This window comes from Ambystoma mexicanum, chromosome 12 (assembly GCF_040938575.1).
Source record: "Ambystoma mexicanum isolate Mex_15411 chromosome 12, UKY_AmexF1_1, whole genome shotgun sequence".
Taxonomy (NCBI): Eukaryota; Metazoa; Chordata; class Amphibia; order Caudata; family Ambystomatidae; genus Ambystoma; species Ambystoma mexicanum.
Window position 1 is genome coordinate 406,245,588 of NC_090936.1, and position 25,117 is coordinate 406,270,704.

General features: G+C 49.1%; 1 protein-coding gene across 3 annotated transcripts in view; it reads left to right on the forward strand.

Moving 5' to 3' along the window:
• Positions 1–780: 780 nt before the first annotated feature.
• LOC138513577 (ubiquinol-cytochrome-c reductase complex assembly factor 1-like) overlaps positions 781–25,117 on the forward strand; it is a 778,211-nt gene continuing 753,874 nt past the window's right edge. Inside the window, exon 1 of one of the 3 annotated variants that reach the window (XM_069628534.1) lies at positions 781–1,018. In XM_069628534.1, coding sequence (XP_069484635.1) covers positions 869–1,018 — 150 coding nt within the window. In that variant the 5' untranslated portion in view covers positions 781–868. The remainder of the gene's footprint in view (positions 1,019–25,117) is intronic. The other 2 variants (XM_069628535.1, XM_069628536.1) reach the window with 2 other exon arrangements.

The window sequence follows — 25,117 nt, forward strand, 5'->3', positions numbered from 1 at the left end:
TGAGGCGGTGTTGGGGCGACCAAGCACAAATGATAGACTCCGGATGAGCCAGAAGGGAACCGGAATGGGTCTTCGCTCTTCCGGACCAGCGCCTCTTGGGGGCCTAACGGCAGGGGCGTCTGGTGGTAACAACTAAGGCTCAGCTTCCCCCAAAAGAAACAGCGCTCTCCCCACCCACGGACAACTGCATGGGCAGGATAGGCTCAGGTACAAAGGGTCGGGGGCCTACTAAGGAAACTATACAAAGGTATAGGGGGAAGCAGGTGAAATCCGACACAGAGCAAGCGCCACACTTGCAGACTGAAGTTCACAAATGTGTACGAATAATTCTGTTGTTATGGAAATAAAAACTGCGGCCAAGTTTGCCATATGAAAATACTGTGTCATGCCAATTCATTGCTTGCTAAAGCACAGCGAAAGAGAATGCGCAGAGGCATAAGCGGCAATTGGAGCAAATGGACAAATGCAGGGGTTATCGAAAATACAGGAGCCCCGCAGCCACAGCCACCCGAGTACCCCAGTAAATATCGCCGCACGAGACGAGTGAACCACATGAGCTCCGTGGTGTGGAGGTACGAGCGCCGTTTGCTTCATGGGAATTGTAGTCCCACATTGTCCAAGTGACCAAGTGACCAGAAGCCTTGGCACGACAGCCGTAGAGGTTAAATTGAGGCCCAAAAGGCGTTTGTGATGCTCAAAAGGGGATCCATCCATGGCATGTACTCGGCAGTTGCCTCGAGTTCCAGCGCTGCCGTTGCTGGAACCCAAGGACAGCCCGGCACCATTGGCGATCCTTCGACTGCAGGCAGGCAGGAGTTCCTTTCGTTAGAGGAAGGGCCCTCTTAACGCTCTTTGCGTGGCGACGCACATGGAACCTTACAGTAAAGAAGAAGTGACAGGCGTAAGAGGCGTACACGAGAAGAGGCTACCCTGGAGTTCGGGATACCTTTGGAGATTAAAGAAAAAGAAAATGTTTTTGCGCTGTCCTTGGAGAATTGGTTTCTACTGGCGCCAAGAGGTACTGTGATTGATGCTATGCCGCGGCAGCCCCATGTTAATAAGGTGTGCAAGGGACCTTGCTTGTTCAAAGCGTGTCGCTGGAAGTAAGGACTAAAATCTGATGTGCCATTTGAATGGATTTCTATAAATCAAACTGACAAACCTAGCGGACATGTCACGGTTAATTTAACGGAACGGAAGTTATAGATTTAACCTTTAAGTTGCTAAATGAGAACATGCATATATAATAGTTTTCTGTTTTACAGTCTGATACAACCACAGCCTGTTTCAACATATTTGAAGCAACTTGGAAATGTTTGGGTTGCATAAGGTTAATAGTAATCGAACGCGTGGTTTAAAACTTCTAGTGCTGTGAGTTAGTAAGGTTTCATGTATGGTGTCCTTGATGTGCACCCAGTCAGCTGAACATGAAAAACATTTATTGGGGGAACCGACTTCTTAGGAGGGGCGGGGCTTTGGGAAGGAGGGGGCAGGTTGTGCAACACAGTATCTCTAAATAGAACCCAATCCTGACGATTTGCATAAAGGCATTGAGCATTATGTGAACAACATAATGTCCACAATTTTAAATGTTAAACATGTCTTATATTGAGTTATTAAGAAAACCTTTTAAGCGAATAATGGACTCTTCTGTTTTGATTGGTCACAATATTCACCATAATAAAGAGATAATTGTATTTGTATTTTATTTATAAAGCGCACCTGGCCTCGGGCATCTGAGCGCATCACTTAGGTTACATGGCAGATTGACATAAAATATGATATACAGGGCAATATACAGAAATGAAAACAAACAGATTACAGTCATAAGATTCTATATACTAAAAGAGTGATTAAAAAAATGGCAATGATAGGCATGTATGTACAGTTAAAGTGTAACCACAAAATTTGCAGAATATAAAAAGCATCTTTATACAAGTTAAGCAGAGAGCTGTCTGTAAAATGTAAGAAATGTATACCAGTTTGAACAGCTGGAAAACTGTGTGAGGCTTTGTCAGTAAATGTATGCAGGCTCCAGTACTGCGTCTCGTTCAAGAATGGGTTGGACAGCGGGAGCAGCCTGTGCTACAACGAGCAGTCTATGAACGCAGAGTCTTCTGAAAGCAGGTTTGCTTGATGAGGTACAGGATCTGCAAGAGTTGTGTCTGGGACCCCCTGGGTTTGGGGGATGGGGTGTCCCTGGGTCTGGGGGTGGGGCGGTGCTCCAGCAAGACCCTTTTTGCCGGAGCTCTGCTCTGTCTTGTTCCGGTCCATTTCCTGTGTTGTGTACAGCGTTGCACAGCCCTTCAACGTTGTTGGGCTAAGCGGGCATGAAGTGACGCGGGGCTCGGGAGGGCATTTCAGGCTTAGGGCAAGTCAGTATACATTGGAATAAAGGAAAGGTTCACATGCAGTGCCAATGTCTGGACTAATTTATTGGCAATAGAGTGGTCCTCCGTTGCGAGGCTAGAACCTCACATTGGCAACGATCGGGCCAGAAACCCACTTGGCGGTTCCCGCCCCGCGCGGCTTGTGTTCATCCAGGCATTGCGGAGAGCTGCATATAACCGCACAAATAAAACTGATGCCGCCTTTCAACGTGCGTCTTCACGGCCGGCCCGCTCTTCACCTACACATGGGGAGGCAGGCAGCGCTGAAGGAGGAGAGCGGTCGAGCACTGGCAGCATGTCGGTGCACCTCGGGTTTACTCCGCTCACTTCCCCGTCGGCAGCAGACGCGAGTCCTGACAGCAGACGCGCCATCCGGGGAATGTAGTATCACAAAGCCCCACCTGGGGAATTCAGGAGGAATACACTGCTGGCTCACAGAGTGGTGAGGGAATAACAGCGTCCGTCCTCTACATTCGTTTCATGCTGCAGAAGCTCAGCCCCACAAACACATACATTGTGAGTGGAGTGCTCCAGAAGGGCTACACTCCAAGGTGATGCTGCCTAGCTGCCCAAGACAAAAAAAGGGAAGAGGCACAGGAAAAGGCCAGCCGTGAACCCCACGGTGCCCGTAAGCCCTCAACATGTCAGACGGCGAGGTACCAGCAAGGCACTCCGATGCCTTTCAGCCACCCCCAGGTGAGATGCAAGTTATGCACCTGCCCCCTGAATTTAACCTGCGTGATACCAGCAATTTAGGACCCTGATGGGTGCGATAGCTACGGCACTTTAAATTCCACATAGGACTCATTGGACTCACCAGTGACACATGGGTGAAGAATATGCTCTCACTCACAGTGGGCTCTACGGTGAGGGACTTTGTAGGTGAGTTAATTGACATAGAGACAGCGTCATTCCGTGACCTACATGAAATGTTGTCCAATTACTTTGCACCCCACACAAACGTGGATGCTGAGAGGCACATTTTTCACACGAGACGCCAGGAAAAGGGTGAAACACTAGACAACTTCATAACGAGACTGTGTATCAAGATCAAACATTGCAAATTTCAAGTCATCGCCAGATGTGAATCCCAAGCATTCTGGAAGAAATTGTTGTAGAAACGATGGTCCTTCGAGGAAAATACTCACATTAGCCTGCATGGAATCCTTCAATGATCAGCAAATGGACAACATGAACAAAATGACCATCCAAACCCAAAAAGCAGAAGGGGTGAATGTAAACAAACTCTCTATAGCCGCCATCAATGCCTCCAGAAACAGCGACTCCACTTGTTTCAAGTGTGGCGGTGAATATCCCCATGCCGGTGCATGCCCCGCACTAGGACAAAAATTTGCTCCCGCGGAGGTGAAGATCACTTCCGGGCCATCTGCAAGAAAGCTCCTCTGCCGACACAAGACAAAATATAGCCGAAAGGGAGATGGAGAACCGTGCAGACAAGCCTGCGTGCAGCTGGAACTGGTGATACAGGACGGAGGACTGTGAGAGTACCAGATTGTCCTGCTGCGGCGAACGATGACCGTCTGATGGACCGTGGCGATCTGGGCGATCAAGCAGTGACCCGCTATCATCCACAGATGATCAGAGAAAGAAGGGTTATGTATGGACACTAAACAACGATGTGGCTAAGGAGCACAGCCCAACGCTGATCTTGCATGTCAGCGATGCACCAGCTGAGTTCCGCAATGACACAATGCAACAGTAAACATAAGCAGAGGAGGTATACAAGAGCCTCCCGAAACTAAGGCTATCGACCATTGACATCTATCCATATGGGTTCACTAAACCCCTGCCCTGCAGAAGAGTCACTACAGCAGTATGCTCATAGAAATTACATGCAGCATGTCTCCAGCTCCATGTGCTCAAACAGAGACTAATGGTGGTTTTATCCTCAGCTTCAAGACCACCGTGGACATGGGACTAATACACGTCCTCTACCAGTTGATGGCACATAAATATTTGGCAAAACCAGATGACCTTGAGAGAGTCTTCCCAAAACTGTTCACAGGGCTAGGCAAGCTCAGAAACTGCAAAGTTCAACTTCATATAGATCCCAAAGTCAAGCTGATAGCCCATTATCGGGGCATCCCGATTATCCTACAGAAACAGGTGGAGGACGAACCAAAAAATTAATGGATCAACACAATATTAAACCTGCTGTATAGCCCACGCCTTGGGTATCCCCCCATACTGCCGGTTCCCAAGAAAGCAGCAGAAGGGTTCATCTGGCTATGCGTAGATATGAGAAGGGCAAACGAGGCAATACAAAGGGAAAGCTATCAGGCACCTCGAATCACGGATATGATTCACTTGCTCCACGGAGCAAAGGTATTCTCAAAACTGGACCTCATCAAGGGGTATCCATCGCCACATTTGTGACGCACATGGGCCTCTTCATATATAAGCAACTTACTTTCGGAATATCGTCTGCAGCCAAAATCTTTCAGGATGAAATTCACAAGGTCATTCGACACATCCTGAAACTGCTTTAACTACTCGGACTATGGCCTGGTTTTCTGACAATCCACTGAGGAGCATAACTCCTCACTTGACTGGGTGTGTTCAGCACTTGAGGCAGCAGGCCTGACATTGAACAAAAAGAAGTGTGAGTTCTGTAAGGGCTCACTGGGATTCTTCGGACACATTTTTTCTGAACAAGACATGCACCCTGATCCTGGCAAAGTGGCAGCGCTCAACAAAGCCACGAGGCCGCAGAATGTGGCCGAGGTACGCTCGTTCTGGGGGCTTGCTAGTTATTGCTCAAGGTATCTTCAGAACTACGCCACTATTAGCACGCCGCTCAGGCAACATACGAAACATGACCAGGCATTTCAATGGGCACAGGAATGCCAGGAAGCCTTTGAGAACATCTGCAACAGCATTTCCAAAGAGGAAGAAAATGGCATATTTTCACACCAGCAGAGCCACAGAGATGATCCTAGACGCTAGCCCAGTTGACTTGGGTGCCATTTTGACACAGCAGGACCAAGACAATCCCCACAACCAGTTCATAGTAGCATACGCCAACAGGAGCCTCAGGCACACAGAGCAAGCATATGCACAGGCTGAGAAAGAGAGCCTAGCCGTTGTATGGGCCTGTGAGTCTTTCATCTGTTTCTTTATGGAAAAGCATTCTCAGTTGTTATGGACCACAAGGCCCTTCTGGCTATTTTTGGCAACCCAAATGCAAGAATGCCCCCAAGAATTGCAAGGTGGGGCCTACACTTGCAGGATTACAAGTTCACCATTGTTCGCCGACCAGGCAAAGAGGCAAACCCGGCTGACTACCTGTCCAGGCACCCAACATTGCAGACGCATACCTCAATTATGTGGTGCACCACATGCAACATTTGCTTGTTGACTGGGCCACACTTATGAGTGAATCAGGACAAGATCCAGCCTTGCGCATCATCGCAAGCTGCATGCACAAAGGAAAAAGTAAACATGCCAGGGCACAGGCGAAGAGTCAGGCTGTTGCCATGCAGGATGACGTGCACAGCCTGCAGCTGGTGCAGGATGAACTTCTGGTGGTGGAGGATCATATCATCATGAAGGGAAGTAGAGTTGTCCATCTCGCTCATGAAGGGCATCGGGAGGGTGAGGGGGTGGTATCCAGGAAGCGATTGTTACGACAGACGGTTTGGTTCCTCAAGCTGGACGCCATGGTGGAGGACACAGTTCAGAACTGTGCCACATGTCGTGTTGCTGCACCACCACCTCACCCCAGCCCCTTACACATGTCTCAGCTCCCGGAGGATGTGTGGGAGGAATTAGACGTGCATTCCTTCTGACCACTGCAGGATGACTTTCACGTGCTGGTACTGATTGATGAAGATTCTGGTTTTCCTGACATCCAGGTGATTGAGCCCACATCTGCCACCTGTGTCAATGCTCCCAACATATGGAATCTCCAAAGTCATCAAATCCAACAACGGTCCTCCATTCACTAGTCGGGACTTACAAACTTTGCCAGGTTTATGGGTTTTCAACAGAGGAAAATCACACCATTGTGACCCCAAAACAACAGAATCCTGTTTGGCTGGGCAGTATGCATCTGACTGACAGAGGGCCCAATTGCTCACCCGATGAGCTCGCTAGAACAACAGGCTATGACTCGTGATCAGGTGGAGAAGGAGGCCAGGACTCGTGATCAGGCAGAGAAGGAGAAAATGAAGAACAGGGCTGATGCCAGACGGAGAGCCAAGGAAAGCAACATAGTAGTGGGTGACCAGTGCGACAACCTCAAGCTCAGAAGGAAGATCCCATTTTTGTATCTGAAAGGCTGGCCATAACGACAGGAAGGGATCGATGCTGACTGCCCAAGGAGCGTCACGCAAAAGACAATCGCATGAAACACTTTGCATTTCAGGAAAGGCCCAGGTGAAGACACGGTCCCATGGCACCATACTCGAGCTGACCGGCATGGCTCAAACTCAATTGTCTCTTATCTAGGGGACGGTGAGATGTAACAGTATAAAGAGGAGGCCACCAGACCAAGGGAGGCTCCTGAGGAAGCACCACCAGGAGAAGAGACTCCCTCAGCGGTCTCACATAAAACCCAGAAGACTGATTGAAGAGATGGGGTAAAATGCTTATCTAATGTGTTACAAGGGGATGTGATGTTGTGCACTGTTGCACAGTCCATCACTGTCGTTGGGCTAGGGGTGGGGCCATTTTGGGTCACGTAAGTAGGAAGGGATGCATCGCTAGCGAGGGGGTTCTGGGTTGAGGGGAAGTCGGTGTATGTTGGAATAAAGAAAAGGTTCACACGCAGTGCCAGTGTTTGGACTCATTTATTGGCAACAGAGTGGGCCTCTGTGGCCGTTGCGAGGCTAGAACCAGACAGTATCAATAGACTTGAATTTTTTTAACTGCAAATCAATCAAGGGAAAAACATAATGCTTTAGTAGAATATTGGTATATGAAATGGGCGGGGGGGAGGCTTGTGATGCTGGAACTGCATTGAAGGGCCTTGTCCTGTACTCCTTTTTCATGTGTGTTCTGTGTTATGTTCTGCACTGGAATCCATGTGGGACTCAGTGCAGCTCTTCCTCTCTTTGATTGTGGTGAACAGACCCTTGGGATAACCTTATGGCACCCATGGCTGGTGGTACAACCCTGTACTCGACAGAGCAGGGTATGGGCTGGTGGCAGCTCCATGCTGAGTTTGGCAGTTGTGCTGAGTATCCTCCATTTTGGGATACCCATGCCATGCCATGCTGACCTGTTTTCTCTCTCAACACCGTGCACCTGGCCACCGTCTGTCCTTTGGGCCCAGGTACCTGCTCACCCTGCCACCCTCCTGCACTGCCTCCGGCCACCCCTTGCACTGGGGTCTGTATCTGTACCCATACAGACCCCCGCTCACTTCTCTTCTGCACTTATCAGATCTACCCTATCTGCTTAACCCAGCACTTTCCACTTGCTGGCTGCACTACCACCTTTATGTATTTATTTATTTATTTTACTTTTTATTCTTTTCTCTCCTCTGTTCCGCACTTTCCACCTCTCCCCCCTTCCATGCACTTTCCCCCTTTTCCCTTTCCCATGCCCTGGCATGTTCTCAATGTCACTGGGCCTAGTAGAGATTGTTTTTTTGTTCTTCCCCGTTCCCCTCCCTTTGCCTGGTCGTGCTGTGAATCACTTGTGTACGAGCGCGATATAATTAAAATATCATATCATATAGTAATCAGTGGATTCCTGATGGGAGATAAGATGGCCCCTGTGGCCTCTTGCTTTCTATCACCTGTTACCTTGTTTTCCCAAAGACCTGGGAAGCCCTTACTGGCTGTTGGGTGGAAGTTCCATATATCGTATTGTGGGGGAAGTCCAGGCCAGACTGGCTAGAGCCTTCCCAATGACTGTATGTTGTGGCTACACCCTTGGGGTGGGACCTGGGTGAATGGAGTGTGTGACCAATATACATTTCATGTTATGGGTGTCCGGTTTCTGGTGTGTAACACAATGAATGAGACAGCCCTGCCCGAAACTGGGACGAACACAATGTGGTGTGCTGAAAGGCTGGGTGCTTGCCCCAATCCACATCCTTGTTGTGAGTGTCTGGATGGAGAAGAATGGCCTGAATGCACTGTGAGCCTGATTGGCTGCCTGCATGCATGCATGCATGCCCTTCTGAATGATTGGTTGCCTGAGTATGACCCAGCAGAGTGAATAAGAGACCGAACAGTATATCTGGGGACCTCTGACTGATTGGAATTGTTAGAAGCTTGATGCTTAACCTTGAAGCCCGCTGGAAGAAGAAGAAGAATTGCTGCTGCTTTCCTTCGCCAATCTGAAAACTGTGTGTCTGTCAAGGAACTGATCCAAGAGAGGACCTGGCTAGGACACCTCTTCCTGAGCTTCGCGCACCAGCTTAGCTTAACCAGGGCTCCCTGGAAGTCAGTCCCCGAAAGGCTGATGGCCGGAGACGGGGACCGCTGAGGAATCTGAAGTGGAGCACCTGGACATCAAGTCCACTGTTGTCGACCTGGGTTCGGAGGTCTGCCGTGACTGCTGGAAGCCTGTTGAGCCGTGTTGCCCAGACTCGGGGACAGCTTTACGCCGTGCTGCTCATCGACAGGAGCCCCAATGCTCCACCATTTCCTAAAACCTTTGAATCCAAGGACTTCCCTTGCCATCACCGTTGACTGCTTTTCCCAGCTGGGGCAAGTCAAGGTCGTCAACGGCCGAAAAGAATCCACCTGTGGTTTTCCCGCCACCCGAAGACCTCAACCACGCAGACGAAGATCCAGAGCCAGCCACGGTCGAGTCCCGATCGCTGACGCCAATGACCCGATGCCCTTGCTGTGCCTACATTCTTCATCTCATATTTGCGGCAACTAACACTTGACTAGGTGCACCACGCGTCTCGTGTATGCAGGACGTCTACGATTAATAGCTGACGAGCACCGCACAGACCAAAGCGGTTGTCCCGACGACAGTGTTCATCATCCTTCATAGGAATCTTGATGACCCGTGGCTCCTGCCTTAAAGGGAGTTCACTCAAGAAGGACCCGTCGCCGAACCATCGAAAGAACTCTACTAAACTCGGGTACATTGGGGTAGTAGAACTTTTACTGAGGAAACAAGACTCGTTAAACATTATTGGACTGGGCTTGCTAATACATTTATTTACAGGCTTCCCAGGTGGGGGGATCCTCACAAGGAACTGTGTCGCGGTAAGAAGGCACGTATTTTGCCATTATTTAACCATACCTTGTCTTCTCTCCCATGTCCTATGTGATATGCGTTGTTATTTGACTCATATGCCATTTAAACGATCTGCAGTTGATGCATTTTAACAGAGTCGGTAACTGAGTGTGGTACCACATAGACATTGTATATATTTACCATTAGAATTGCCGGAGTACAAAGTGTGTTATTGATTGTATATATATATATATATATATATTGAACTTTATTTATATAAAGAGCTGTGTTACCACTAACATAGTGTGTGGACATTCCTTTGGGGGATGGGAGGGGGTCACAGTTGGGGTTTAAAACTGGGTTACACAGGGGGGCCTTGAGCCATGTCACCTCCTTGAATGTTGACCTGTAGAACTATCACTACCCAGATGGCCGGGTTCCAATCTAAGATGGGTGGGGCATAAGCGGATTAAGGAGACTGGAGCGGGTGGGGTGGGATTGTGTAAAGGTTAATGGTTCAGGCATACAAGAAAATTGGAGTCCATGCAGGTTTGTTGGATTACAAAGTATCACAGTGATGTACACACTGCTCAAATGGTGCAATACTTGGTCGAATATGCAACGTGGGCATACAGTGAACGGGTCACTTCAAAAATATCACATGGAATGTGAGGGGCCTGAATTATCCATCTAAGGGGCGCAAGGTACTATTATAGATACAGAGACACCAAGTGGAAATGGAGTTCCTACAAGAGACTCATCTGACATCAGTCCCAGGATCGAAATTTGGGAAAAGTTGGGGATGCCACCGATATTTCTCTTCTTACTCCTCTTACTCTAGAGGGGTGTGTATTCTCATCCATAAATCTGTTGGGTTCAGTCTGACTACAATGGTCAACGATCAAGAGGGGAGAGGTCTGGTGGTGCAGGGAATAATATAGGGCCGTTTGTATACTCTAGTCAACTATTATGGGCCAAACCAGGACATGCTGGATTCTTTGGAGTGGATTGATTGGCAATTGGGGAAGATATCACCCGGGGAGATAATCTGGGCTGGGGATTTCAATGCAGTCATGGAGCAAGGTCTGGATCGCACAGGGGGAACTCGGCGCCCACCATCCATGGTGACTGGTAAATTGCAAGGCATGTGTACATCATGGGAGGTCACTGATGTCTGGAGAATCAGAAACCAGGTTACAACAGAATAGACATATTACTCCTCCGTGCACAACTCAGGATCCCAGCTAGACTACTTTCTAGTCTTTCACACACTAATGGGTAAAGTGACCGAGGTGTCCATCCTGGCGCATACACTTTCGGACCATGCCCCAGTATTATTAGTGGTTGAATTAATGGGTCGAGGGTTAGGACAAACGCCTTGGATATTTAAAAGTGAGGTATTTCGAGAGAGCCTGTCCAGGACAGTAGACCCATTTTTAGAAATAAATGTATCAGTGGAATCAGCTGTGACCCTGTGCGAGAGCTTTAAATGCGGAATTAGGGGTGAGTGCATCTCGAGGGAATCTGGGGTATTAAAACAAATACATAGTGAAATCGCGAAGGCTGAGACCCATATAAAAGTACTACAAATGGGGGCACGCACACCAACACCCTTGGAACGAGCAAAGATCAGGAAACTCCTACAGTTGTTCAGTGAACTAGCACACAGAAAAGTAAAGTTTCTCTCGGGGAAGGCTGCAATAAGGTTGTCTAGTTGCCAATTAAAATGACTATTGCAATATTTCTGATGACATTATCCTGAAAAGGAAGGACCTTGCATTAAGCAGACCATAATTGCCAAGTAGGGTTGGGCGGTTAGTTTTATTTCCCTTCATAAAGTTATATTTTTATCATTTTGAATGGGACATTTATTTTGTGCACTCTAAAATGAAGCACAGTTTCCCAAACTTATAGATTACTAGTGCAACACATTACACTATATTTCACATGCATGCTAAAACTAGAAACCAAACGAAACCTAACCCTCTAGTTGATCACCCTGTGAATGAGAATTTGCATTTTATTTAATGCATTTGATGTAGGTTTCTCTGCTGCTAGTACTGGTCAATGGTCTATGGGAAACTCCAGCTTCATTTTAATTAAAACAAATTCTCTGGTGCCAACACCTGTCGATGTTGGAGAAAATAAAATGTATGAAATTGTCTGTGGGCAATTAGAATAGGAAATTATGTGCAAGCCAACAAGCAGCAATATTGAAAATATTTTACCTGTTGTGGTTTAGAAAGTTGTAGAATATTGAGTAATTCGTATGAATGAATGTTTGTGTGTTTTGTAAACTAGTGAGAAAAAAAACAGGCAGGTTAAGTTGCTTTCTGGTGACAAGCTGCCTGTGATTGTATAACATTGTTGGTTACTTCTGTGACAAACCTAGTGAGTGTGCCCCTTCTCCAGGGTTAACCACTCCCTTTGGGACTAGGTGAGCCTACTAACTGAAATCCTTCCTAGGGGACAGGGCAAGGGGATCCCACTAGGGGTGACCCCTTTCTCCTCCCCCTTTTGAGGACAAAGAATGCCCAAAGAAGTATTCCCCTTTACCTTGCCTTATGGCAGAGCCCCAAGCATTTGTGTTTTACATAGAAGTTGAACAGGGTTACCAGCTAGAAGGGCCCCTTTAAGGTGGATGGCTTGGTGTCTGATCTACCTGAGTTGCTGCCTCTTCACCGGAACTGGGGACCAAACGGTTCCCACATACACCTGCCACACACTTGGCTGGATAGCAGGAAATGCTGTCCTTTGCTAAAGCGCAGAGGAGGAAGTCCCTCCCCCGAAGGAGGAAATTGTGAGGGAAGCCATGCAGTAGGTGTGGTGTGGAGCAACTCCCAGCAGACCACAAGAGGCTGCCGCTCCAACACAGGTGGGAGCCTGGATGGTTCTGGGAACGCAGAGAAGCGGAAAACTGCTCTAAGGAACTAAAGGAGTACCGCTTGAAAACCCAATGCCGCCAAAGTGAGGAACCGGAACCAACACATGGGGCCTCATTACGAGTCCAGCGCTAGCCGTGCCGGTAAAACCGGCAGGCTGCTGCCGGATTTGCGGGAAATTACCGGCTCCGGACTTGCCGGAATTACTGGGGCATTATAGCCCCGGTGGTCCAGTATTTCCGGAACCGGCATTCCGTTGATCCCTATTCCCGTGGAGTCCGATAGGACTCCATGGGAATGGTGGCCGTGGAAACACCGGCACCATGTGGTAATGGTGCCGGTGTTGCCACGTCCGTCTGCATCTGGTGGCGTTATGCCTGCCAGGTCAGACCTGGCGGGCGTAACAAAACACGGCCACAAAACTCGTAGTTAGCCGATCTGGAAAACGGTGTGGTACGGTTTTAACGGTACCGTTCAATCCAGACCTGTAATGAGGCCCACTGACTCCACAGTCAGCCACCAGGACAAGTATGCAGATCTGTGAAGGCCTGAGAGACGACTGTCCCGTTCAAGCAATGCAGCTGCAGAGAACGTATGTGGCCTACTACAAATGATGGGTGCAGGGCATGTTGAAGCCCACACAGGACTGACTGCCAGAAGACACCAGAAGGGGTTGAATGGGCACACAAGCCAACCAGGGGCTGGATGAGCCCGTAGCCCACAAAGGGCTGATTGCCAGAAGACCCCAGAAGTGAGTGAACGAAATGATAAGCTAACCAGGGCTGAACAAGCCCTCATCCCAATGCGGGCTGATAAGCCAAAGACCTCTGAAGGGGCTAAGCGAACCTGCAATTGCAACAGGGCTGAGCAAGCCTGTGGCCTGCACAGGGCTGATCTCTAGAAGAACCCTGAAGGGGTTAAAAGAAAGTTCAAGCAATCGAGGGCTGAGCGAGGCTATAGCCCAAGTGGGCTGATAAAACGTGTGCGCCCCAGAAGGGGATGCCAGAAATCCTGACAGGAACAGGCCCATGTTCCACATTGGGCCGAACGTCGGAAGACCCCAAAAGGGTAAGGAAAACAAGAACCTGAGGGATGACCGAAGTCGGCTGAAACAAGCCCTTAGCCTACCCGAGGCTATAAATCTAGTTTTCTGACCAATATCCAGCTCCTTTTTTGTGGACTTTGAATAATGTGGACCAACTGAACTGATCATGTTTAATACATCTGGAGAGAGGAGGAACAAATCTAGAACTGCTTGACGAACTAATGGAAACCTGTTTGCGCCATCAGGATTCTGAGACACCTTTTCCAAGCACAGATCTTGAACACACTTTTTGAAACCTTGTGATGGGGGGTCAGAGAATCGGCTATCAGCTATGTACCAAAAGTGCCTTTAGTTCTTCCTACTGGTAGGACAGTTAAAAATAAACATCTGTTTGAACATGTCTTTGTGTCTGTTTTCTATCTCTGATTTACCACACTTCCCAGCATAAAGTTAGGGGACCACATTTGTTTTTGATTGGCTATTTTAATAAAAAGGAACATTTTGTTCAAATACAGCCTATTTCTTGTCCGGGAAATTTAGTGTGTGATCGAATAATAGGTGTGTTAGAGCAGAGGATGCTGCCTTGGAAGAGGTAGTGTATAAATCATCCAACAGTATTTCATCCGAATAATGATCAGAGAGAGTGGAGTCTAGCTGTAGGTGTTGGGCCTTGGTAATGCTAGTGAGGTTCTGGTTGCACAGGAAAACCACATGAACCACAGCCAGGAGAATTTAGAGGAATATGTTGAAATCAGAAAAGAGAACTAAAGGATGAAGAGTGAGCAGTAAATTGGTATGGTACTGAGGGCTGGGAGTGAAGTTGGATGGAAATGTTTGGAATTAAGTTGAGTAAAGTCAGGGGGAAGATGGTGCGACTGCCCTTGCTAATCTGCTCAATATCACTTCCTCTCAACTAGTCGGGGGAGTGTGAGAGGGTAGCAGTCAGTGTGGAAATCTAACGGAGTGGCAGCATCGAGCTGGGGAAACCATGTTTCAGGGATGGCCATGAGATAGAGTGGTCATTGAGAAAGGACATTTTATTGCAAAGAGATTGGGTTTTAAGAGGGCCAAATTAGTTCAGTGGGAGAATCGGGATGGTGTTTAGGTGTTTGGGGGGCACGGGTGTTCCTAAAGGGAGACAAGTGTGGTAGATAAGGTTGAGAGTGCTGGTAAAAGAAACAACCTGGTGGCAATTTGAGAGATGTATGGAGGATGAGTTTGGGGAATGGGATGGCAGGAAACTGTAGAGAGGAGGGGTGGGATCATGGACTGCAGATACTTTTCAGAACACAGGATCCTGGATATCCTTGGTTCATCACTGTGGGGGTGAGCCAGTGGTATGGCATCCAGAGCAAACTTAACGCTGTTGTGCTAGGAGAAAGCACTTGGAATCCTCTGAACATTGTAGATACCATTCGAGTCAGAATTACTCGAGTGAGAAACTGGCCCCCCCACAGCACATATTCTATTGTTCTAGCTGTCCGCTCTTCGCTCGAAACGAACTGGGGGTAGATCACTGTGTTCGGCTGGGGCCTCCCTATGGAACAGCCTCTCTGCCATTCTAAAACTTGAATAGAACCATCTCTGGTTCCGGAAGCACCTCAAAACCTTCCTCTCTGCTTCTGCCTTTGGCCCCCCTCTCCCCTGCTGATCTGTTCTCTCTCGGCACCGTGCACCTGGCCACCCTGTGTCCTCTGAACCCAGGTACCTGCTCACCCTGCCACCCTCCCGCACTGCCTCCGGGCCTCCGCTTGCACTGGGATTTGCATCTGTACCCATATAGTCCCCCCCCACCCTTTTTTCTTCCTGCACTTATCAGACCTACCCTGTCTGCTGCCTTAAACCCAACACTTGTCACTTGCTGGCTGCACTACCACTGTTTGTTGCCTTTATGAATTATTTATTATTATTTTCTTGTTTCTTCTTTGATCTGCACTTTCCACTCCCCCCCCCCTTCCATGCACTTTTCCCCTCCCCCTCTCCCATGCACTTGCGCGTTATGTCACTGGGCCTAGTAAGATCGTTGTTTTGTTCTCCCCTGTTCCCCTCCCTTGCCTTGTCTCCCTCTGAAACACTTGTGTACGAGCGTGTAGAAATAAAATATCAATTCGATTACTTAGCGCATCGTGATCCTGTCTTTGAGGGGTGGTCTTGGTGTTCCATGTCCACTTTATAGTTCATGTGGTATGATATGATATGATATGGTATTTGTAATGCGCCTATACACAAGTGTTTCAAGGCGCGACGAGGCAGGGAGGGAGGGAAACAAGGGGAAGACAGACAAACGATCCTACTAGGCCAGGTGTCATTCAGATAGCGCAAGTGCAGAGGTAAGGGGAAAAGGAGAAAGTGCTGGGGGGGGGAGGTGGGGGGGGAAAGTGCAGTACAAGGTAAGTAGCGTAAAAAAAAAAATAATAATAAATAATAAATAAAAGGGCCAGCTGCTGGCAAGTGCGAGGTAAGTGCAGAGCAAGTGCTGGGAGGGGGGCTGTAGGGATACAGTGACAGTCCCACAGTGCAGGGGGAGCCAGGGAGGCAGTGCAAGTGGAGAGTGGCTGGGCCCTGACCGAGGTCGCTGAGAGTGGCCCAGATGCAGGTTTAGTGCAGAAATTCAGTGGGGAGTTAAGCAGGTTTAGCAGGGGAGAGGGAGAGAGAAGGCAGAAGCGAAGAGGAAGGTTTTGAGGTGCTTCCGGAACCGGAGATGGTTCTTCTCAAGTTTCAGGGAGGCAGGAAGGCTGTTCCAGAGGGAGGCCCCTGCTGCGGAGAGAGATCTACCCCCAGCTCGTTGCTTCAAGAAGCGGCTGACCATGAGGGAGTTGGAGACGGATGAGCGAAGGGCTCGTGAAGGAAGATATTTAGGAAGAGAGAGTTGAAGGTATTTAGGCCCCAGGCCCCAGAAGGCCTTGTGGACAATGCAGAGGGTTTTGAACTTAATCCTCGCAGCCACTGGGAGCCAGTGAAGAGATTTCAGTCCTGGAGAGATACGGTCCCTGGGCTTGAGGCCAAGGACAAGTCTCGCAGTTCTGTTCTGGATAAGTTGCAGAGGGCGGAGAGTGGAGGCAGGCAGATTAAGATAGAGGCTGTTACAGTAGTCCAGCCTTGAGAGAACCAGGGCTCGGGAGACAGTGAGCTTCTGGGGGAAGGAGAGGAAGGGAAGAATACCTCTGAGGAGGTGCAGCTGGTAGTGTGACTTCTTAGAGACATCAGATATATGAGGAGAGAAGGAGAGTGTGGAGTCGAAGATGACCCCAAGGTTTTTAGCCTTGCAGGTAGGGGCAGGAAGGGGGCCAAGGGAGGCCGGCCAGAGAGCTGCAGGGAAGGAGGGAGTGGGTGTGCCGATGAGTAGAATCTCGGTCTTACTGGCGTTAAGGCAGAGGTCATTGGCGGCACACCATTCCTGGATAGCAGACAGACAGTCGGAGATGAGGGAAGGAGAGGAGGAGGCCGAGGGTAGCCTGAAAATGAGCTGGGTATCGTCCGCATAGCACTGGAAGTAGGGGCAGAGAGCGGCGATGCGGTGGGCAAGGAGTGCCAGATACTGGTTGAAAAGCCAGGGAGAGAGGTTGGATCCCTGGGGGACACCACAGGTGAAGAAAAAGATGTCAGAGAGGAAGGAGCCCATTTGGACCTGGGAGGGTCGACCGGAAAGGAAAGAGGTCAGCCAGGCCAGAGCCTGACCAGTGATGCCCAGGTTATCACGGAGACGGTTGAGCAGGATGGCATGGTTGACAGTGTCAAAGGCAGAAGAGAGATCGAGCAGAATGAGAACACAGGGAGTGTTGGAATCGAGGTTCAGGAGCAAGTCCTCACGGATGTTCAGGAGAGCAGTTTCCGTGCTTCTGGCCGCTCTGAAGCCGGATTGATGGTCATGAAGATTACCAACAGATTCAGCATGGAGGTTAAGCTGGGAGATGGCCAGTTTCTCCAGGAGCTTGCCCAGGAAGGGAGTAATGGAGATTGGGCGATAGTTGGCCGGGCAGGAGGGGTCGGAAGAGGGTTTCTTGAGGAGGGGGTGTACAAGGGAGTGCTTGAGGGGGGATGGGAAGACTCCAGAGGCGAATGAGTGGTTGCAAAAGTCAGCCAGGGCAGGAGCCAGGGAGTCGATGTGGTCCTTGATGGTTTTGGAGGAACAGGGGTGAACCTTTTTAGACGAGGCTTTCATAGATCGGACTTGTCTGGAAACCTCATCAGCAGAAAAAGGTGGAAAAGCAGAGAAGGAGGGCGGAGGGGCGGCTGCAAGAGAGCAAGAGGAAGAGCCGGGAAGAGAGGGAGGGAGGAGAGAGGAGGAGAGCGAGGACAGGATGTCCTGAGTTTTTGAGATGAAGTGCGAGGCTAGTGCAGTGCAGAGGGCCTGGGAGGGGACAGGAGAGGTAGAGACTGCAGCAGGGTTGGCCAGCTCCTTGCAGATTTTAAAGAGTTCGGCCGAGTTGTTAGATGCCTCAGAGATGCGGGCTTGGATAAGGGCTCTCTTCTTGGTGAGAACGGAGAGCCGGTATTGCCTTTGGAGCAGGCGGCAGGCCAGTTTGTCAGAGGATGAACATGAAGCACGCCATTTCCTCTCTGCCACCCTGCACTTGCGTTTTAGGGTGACGAGATCCGAGTCATACCAGGAGTTACATTTGGCTTTGGGCTTCAGGCGGATTCTCATGACGGGGGCAAGGATATCGAGAGTATCGGATATAGAGGAATAGAGCATGGAGAGGGCTGTGTCGGGGTGGGAGTCAGCCGAGGGGGGAGGAGGGGGCGAGAAGGTAGCAGCGAAAGCCTCAACTGACACGCGGTTCATGGGTCGGATGACCGAGAAGGTGGGTGGCAGTGAAGAGGGTGGCTTTGCCTGTGGGGTGGGGAGGGAGAGATGGGAGGATAGGAGAAAGTGATCGCTCCAGGAGAGAGGAGTGGAGAGAGGGAGGGAGAGGGGAAGGTCAGAAGAGATCAGAGCATCAAGAGTGTGCCCTGCAGAGTGAGTAGGCCCAGACGGGAGAATAGAGAGTGAGAGAGAGTTGCAGAGTTCGCGAAAGAGACCAGTGGGGGGACAGGAGGCATCGAGGTGGATGTTGAAGTCACCGAGAAAGAGGAGTTGGGTGGTTGAGGACAGGAGTGAGGAGGAGAGGTCAGCCCACTCAGAGAGGAAGGAGGAAATTTGACCAGGTGGCCGATAGATAATAGCCACGGTAAGGGAATGTCTAGGAGAGGGAGAGAGTCGGCAGACAAGACATTCAAAAGAGGAGTAGGTCTGCATAGGAGTGACAGAGGCGGGAATCCACTCAGGGAAGATAAGGGCAACACCACCCCCTGAACGGTTGGGCCTGGGCACGGAGAGGATCTTGTAGCCGTCAGGTAGGAGTGTGTCGAAGCTGGTGGCAGAGCTGGCAGTGAACCGTGTCTCAGTGAGACCGAGGACGTCGAGGTCCAGTTCCTCAAGAAGGCGACAGATATCAGAGGAGTGCTTGATGGCAGAGCGAGAATTTAGAGTGGCAATGTGGAGAAGGTTGCCACCCTTGAAAGACTTCCGGGGAGGGGTACAGATCAGAGGTACGCCCTGCGGAGGTGTTATAGAAGGAGTTGAAGAGGGAGCAAGAGAAGGGGCAGGGAGGGAGGGGGGAGGCAAGGTAGCCGAGGACAGAGGAGGGGGGACAGCGGGAGCGGAGAGGAAGTTGATGAGGCGTGGGAAGCGTCTATCAAAGAGGTGAAGGTTGGCCTGAGGGCCTTGGACCAAGACGGTCCCGTTAGCATAGACATTAATGATGGCCTTAGAGGAGTGGAAAGGGGCCAAGAGGACATCCCAACGGGTGCCACCATTAATCGGAGAGGAGGAGAAAGGAGAGAGCACAGCGACCATGTGAAGGGTCCATAGGTCAGGTGAAGGCACGAAAAAGAGAATGTCAGTGAGAGTTTCCTTGGAGCAGGCGCTCGTGTAGGTGTCAGCGATAGGGAGGCCTGGGTTGGAGACCAGGATGTCCTTTTTAAACTTTTTCCTACCGGATTTAGTGAGGAGAGCAGGATAGTCAATAGAGAAGCAGTTAGAGTAGATAGGCGAGATAGAGAGCACCATGGAGTAGGAGGGGAGGCGGACGACACGAGTATGCAGACAGGAAGTGAGTGGAGGGCACTGGTTTACCACAATGCAGAGCAAATAGTAATGCGTAGTAGGTCAGGGCCACCTAAGTTTGAGAATCCCGCGAGGGGAGAAAAGCACCCTAGTTTAACACAATGCAGAGCAAACAGTAATGCGTAGTAGGTCAGGGCCACCTAAGTTTGAGAATCCTGCGAGGGGAGAAAAGCACCCTAGTTTAACACAATGCAGAGCAAACAGTAATGCGTAGTAGGTCAGGGCCACCTAAGTTTGAGAATCCTGCGAGGGGAGAAAAGCACCCTAGTTTAACACAATGCAGAGCAAACAGTAATGCGTAGTAGGACAGGGCCACCTAAGTTTGAGAATCCTGCGAAGGGAGAAAAGCACCCTAGTTTAACACAATGCAGAGCAAACAGTAATGCGTAGTAGGACAGGGCCACCTAAGTTTGAGAATCCTGCGAGGGGAGAAAAGCACCCTAGTTTAACACAATGCAGAGCAAACAGTAATGCGTAGTAGGTCAGGGCCACCTAAGCTTGAGAATCCTGCGAGGGGAGAAAAGGCACCCTAGTTTAACACAATGCAGAGCAAACAGTAATGCGTAGTAGGTCAGGGCCACCTAAGTTTGAGAATCCTGCGAGGGGAGAAAAGGCACCCTAGTTTAACACAATGCAGAGCAAACAGTAATGCGTAGTAGGTCAGGGCCACCTAAGTTTGAGAATCCTGCGAGGGGAGAAAAGCACCCTAGTTTACCAATAAATTGGAATAGGGGGGCGAGGCATCATGCAGATGAGGTGAGCAGGTGTGGGCCGGGGAGCGGAGGAGCTGGCACCTGGCGTCCCCTGCGGACACCTGCAGACACACAGGGAGCCGCACTATAGGAGTCGCCCTTGGCCTGGGGCCCGCTGCCGGGCAGAGGGCTGCCCAGGAGGGGGGAGGTTATAGGCAGAGGGAGAGGAGGGGGGGGGGTGTGGGCGGGCAGGGAGGCGGGGAGGGAGAGGAAGACCAGGAAGTGGGAGGGGGGAGCAGGAGCAGGCCAAACACCGCGCTAGGAGCGCGAGGAAACAATTCTACTTTCTTTTTCTTTTTTGGAAATGCACAAAAAAAAAACCAACACTCACGGAGGCCAAGGCAGGGCTTTCCAGGCCTGCTGATCCCCTCAGGCCACCGGCGAACGCTCTCCACGCTCAGCTGGAGAAAAGAAGCGAGCGTGGGGAACGGCCGTCGAGTAGGCCAGAGGGGAGGCAGGCACACAGCCAATCAGAGGGGGGGGGTGGACGGGCAGGGAGGCGGGGAGGGAGAGGAAGACCAGGAAGTGGGAGGGGGGAGCAGGAGCAGGCCAAACACCGCGCTAGGAGCGCGAGGAAACAATTCTACTTTCTTTTTCTTTTTTGGAAATGCACAAAAAAAACCAACACTCACGGAGGCCCAGGCAGGGCTTTCCAGGCCTGCTGATCCCCTCAGGCCACCGGCGAACGCTCTCCACGCTCAGCTGGAGAAAAGAAGCGAGCGTGGGGAACGGCCGTCGAGTAGGCCAGAGGGGAGGCAGGCACACAGCCAATCAGAGGGGGGGTGGGCGGGCAGGGAGGTGGGGAGGGAGAGGAAGACCAGGAAGTGGGAGGGGGGAGCAGGAGCAGGCCAAACACCGCGCTAGGAGCGCGAGGAAACAATTCTACTTTCTTTTTCTTTTTTGGAAATGCACAAAAAAACCCAACACTCACGGAGGCCCAGGCAGGGCTTTCCAGGCCTGCTGATCCCCTCAGGCCACCGGCGAACGCTCTCCACGCTCAGCTGGAGAAAAGAATACCGACTTCATTTGGTCTCTCTCAAGGGAGAGATATCCGTGCTCTTGTGCTCCAGGGGATGTCTTAAGTACTATGTTGGTTGTGTGTGATTGATGCCAACCCAAATATGTAAAATCTCCAGAGTGTGCTTATTGGCACTGTTTCCTTGTTTGTGGCTAGGTAATCAGATTGGTCTTTAGAAATGTCCTGAAGCTATGTAGTTTTCCAAGTTTTGAAAGTGCCTGCTTATAGACTTCAGTAGTTTGCCAGGACTGAAAAGGGTACTCCTTGACGTTTCCTGTTGAAGTGTGAAACTGTTACTAGAGTGGAGCTTTATATTTGACACGCACATACTGCGTCAACTTCTTTGCAGTGCAGTGGTCTCTGCCGCGTGCTGTTGAGAAATGGGGGACAATAAACAGGATTTGTGAATGGATTCTGCATTTGATGGGGAGCTTTCAAGTGTTTGGAGTGCTGTGGTGATGTGTTGTATTCTTCCCAGTCTTGCAAGGAGTCTCACTGTTATGTTTCTAATCTTTATAGATCATTCAGCAGATAGCTCAAGAGGCCGAAATAAAGGCTGTTTGAATGATCAAGACTAGGGTGTTTGGGTTATGACTGGCAAGGTATGAATGTCTACTATGGCATAATGGGAAAAATGGTTTTCATTTGAAAGAAACAACTTCAAATTATTGCTCCCACTTGTGGTTTGATGGTGGGTGTCTTATCCAGGAAAAAAACATAATTTTTGTGCGGCAAATCATGAGTTTGGTTATATTTGGATTTAGTTTGTAAGTTGGTAGTCATCTACTGTCTTTCAATGAGGGGCAATTGAGGCTTTATTTGTTTGTAGACAATTTGGGTATCATCCATGGTTGATAACGGAGTGTATGATTATTTTCAACTATTGGGTCATGTAGATGTTGAAGAGTAGGAGTGGCAGGCTTGGCCTAGTCTAACCCTGTATCTGTACGCATGTGTAAAGGGTGCAAGTCTCTGTTCTGTGGGAAATTAGAGATGTCATTCAGTGTAGCATGGTTTCCTCTGTTCCTATGCTTTGCCAGATGTTTTCCAGCACACAGAAAGTACTCTTGTATGTAACAATATGGGTATTGCCAGGTTATTAATTACTTGAAGGTTAAATCTGAGTATGGCTTGGGGGCAGCAGGCTCACCTTGTGCTCATGGTGGATCATTACAGAATGTCTGTGATCCCTAGGTTGGCTCATGGATGTTGAGGGAGCCAGCATGGGGGATGCAAAGGTCTCCTATGGTATAATTATTCTAGGGATTTTTGCTACTGATGCCTGGCAATCTTCTCATGTAGGTGGAACTAGGGCCGTAGATAAGATTTTGCAGTGGGAATATGTTTCTCCTGATTTTTTAAAGTTGGTTGTTGTAAAGATGCAATTACCATTCATCGTTTTGGGAATGGCAATTGCATTGTATTTTTGTAGGCAACTAAAATGTTTTAATTCATGCAAATTAAAATATGCCTTTTTATCCTGAGCTCCTCTTTAGATCTGACAGTCATATTAGAATTTCTTCCTGTTGCGCTCCTCTCATGGTACCACTGAACCGTGGCGCGTGTGAGTGGAAATAGGGGGCATGCTCATATGCATACATTTTCTTCCTATTTCTTGTTGTATTTATATTCCCTGTTTCATTTTGTTGGGAATATTTATGTTTAGGTAGTAAAAGTAGCTGTTACGCAGTTTATCTGTAGGGCCGGGTGGAACAGGCACATAGTGGTAGTAACCTCTTTCTGGACATCTGCTAGGACTCCTACATGCCCTCAAGGTTTGGCCTCATAGGAGGTACGTGCATAGAGTAGTAGTGACTGTAGAGTTCTACAGACGCATTCAGACATGATCCGTGACTAAGGTACAGTACTGTTTGGACCTTATGTGTGCTTAATGGATTTCTATATCCAGCTTGGGCCTCTGTGTTGTATGCTATGGTCATGATGTCCCAGCAGGTTCTCTCAACCCTACCTCCTCCACAGGCCGACATCAAAGGACAATAGTTCTGGTAACTGTAGGTTTCTGTTATCAGTTTTATATCAGTTGGCGGCACGCTTGGGGTGAACACACCCCTTAAATAAGCATGTTGGGCGGTAGGCGATATATATTAAGGATATGGGTATTCAATCCTTTTTTTCTCACAGCTGTAGGAGATTGATACATCAAGGTCTAATTAGTTGGAGCCCTTCAGACACTGCAGAGCCGCCACTGGGCCGGACAGATCACAAGAAATATAAATCTTGAGGAATCTAGGGCAGGGTGGTGGTACTCTGAGCCCGAAGATAGAATACTACTATAAATAATAATTTCCACCTTACTAGTCATCAGGATGGCTGAGAATCGGAGGGGGTGAGAGTGTGACAGAAAGACATCTGCAAGGGTGTACAGTGCTGAGCTTTATTGATACGCAAACCAATGCTGGTTTTCTTTCTCAGAAAGTGAGCTCCTCTACTTTGCTGGACCCAGTCTACTGACAACCCTGTAGCTGCACTGTACGTTGGCAACATGACAGCCTCAGATTAGAGTGCATTCCTGAAATAGCCTGCTGGAACCAAATTAATTCCAACAGCAATGGGGTGCGTTTAACAGTGGGCGCCCATGATTCAAACTATACGTAACTGTGTACCTTGCAGAACTTTGGATAAATGTTGAGGCATAAATCAGTTTTCAAAAATTGATTAGCAGTGTTTGCTAATTAGATTTTCTTGATTAATAAACAAACCTACTTGATTAGCAATGGTATACTAATATTTATAATGTCACCAGGTGTTGTTTGTACCCAAGACGTAAAACGAGCAACAATACATTAATTTTGTGTACCGCTGAAGTAAGGTGAAAAAGAGTCAGGCCTTGCAAATTCTTTAACTTCTGCTAGGCCTGCAGGTCTAGTAACTTAGTTTACCTACTCGACCTAAGAGAAATGCTCTCGACCCTTGGCAATAGATGTAAAAAAAATGGGAATGCACTTTTTGTAAAATGGTGCAAGTCACCAAAAACTCATTTTCTTTTGGCACGCTGCTGCCAACCAGAGGCCAGCCATGCACAGTGAAATGTTTGACATTTACAGCAAACAAAGTAAACATTAAATGTTTCAAACATCCCCTGCAAATGGTACTCGCACTTCATAAAATCAATTTGACTATACGAGTGGGCGAGGTACACTTTGTGTGCCCTGGATGCTCCATGAATGGACAGAAATAGATACGATACAAAGGCTCTGAATGGAAACAAATAGATATGATACAAAGGCTCTGAAAACAGTTTGTCCACCTCCCATGTTTGTGCTATTATACAAGGCAATCCTAATCATAGAGGAAAGTGAGCTCTGGAGACTAAATACGGTTGATGGTATTGCAGCAGATCTTTAGATGTACTGTTACGCTCACTTGGTCTCTGCAGAGGCGTTGGGGCACGGTTGCAGCACTCCCTGAACTTGAATCGCCCCCTTCAGGCCTCTCCCTCGGTAGAAAAGCTGTGAGCGGTGGTAAGTGGTGCTGCTGCTCCTGCGTGGAGATAAGTGTGTGAGTGTGCCAATCTGTGATTGTTGTACCTCTCGAACCCTTCACCCCAAAGTACGGTTTCTGTGAGCATACGCCAGCCCATAAAGCTCACCTGTGAATTACAGAAGATAAGTTCTCCGTCCTGCTACTTCTGTCAGGGGCGCGTCGAATGGGATCTAGTTCCTTCACGGATCCCTGATAAGGATTAGTCCAGTCCAGCTGCGACTATGCTTCTCCTTATGATTGGTAAGTCTTT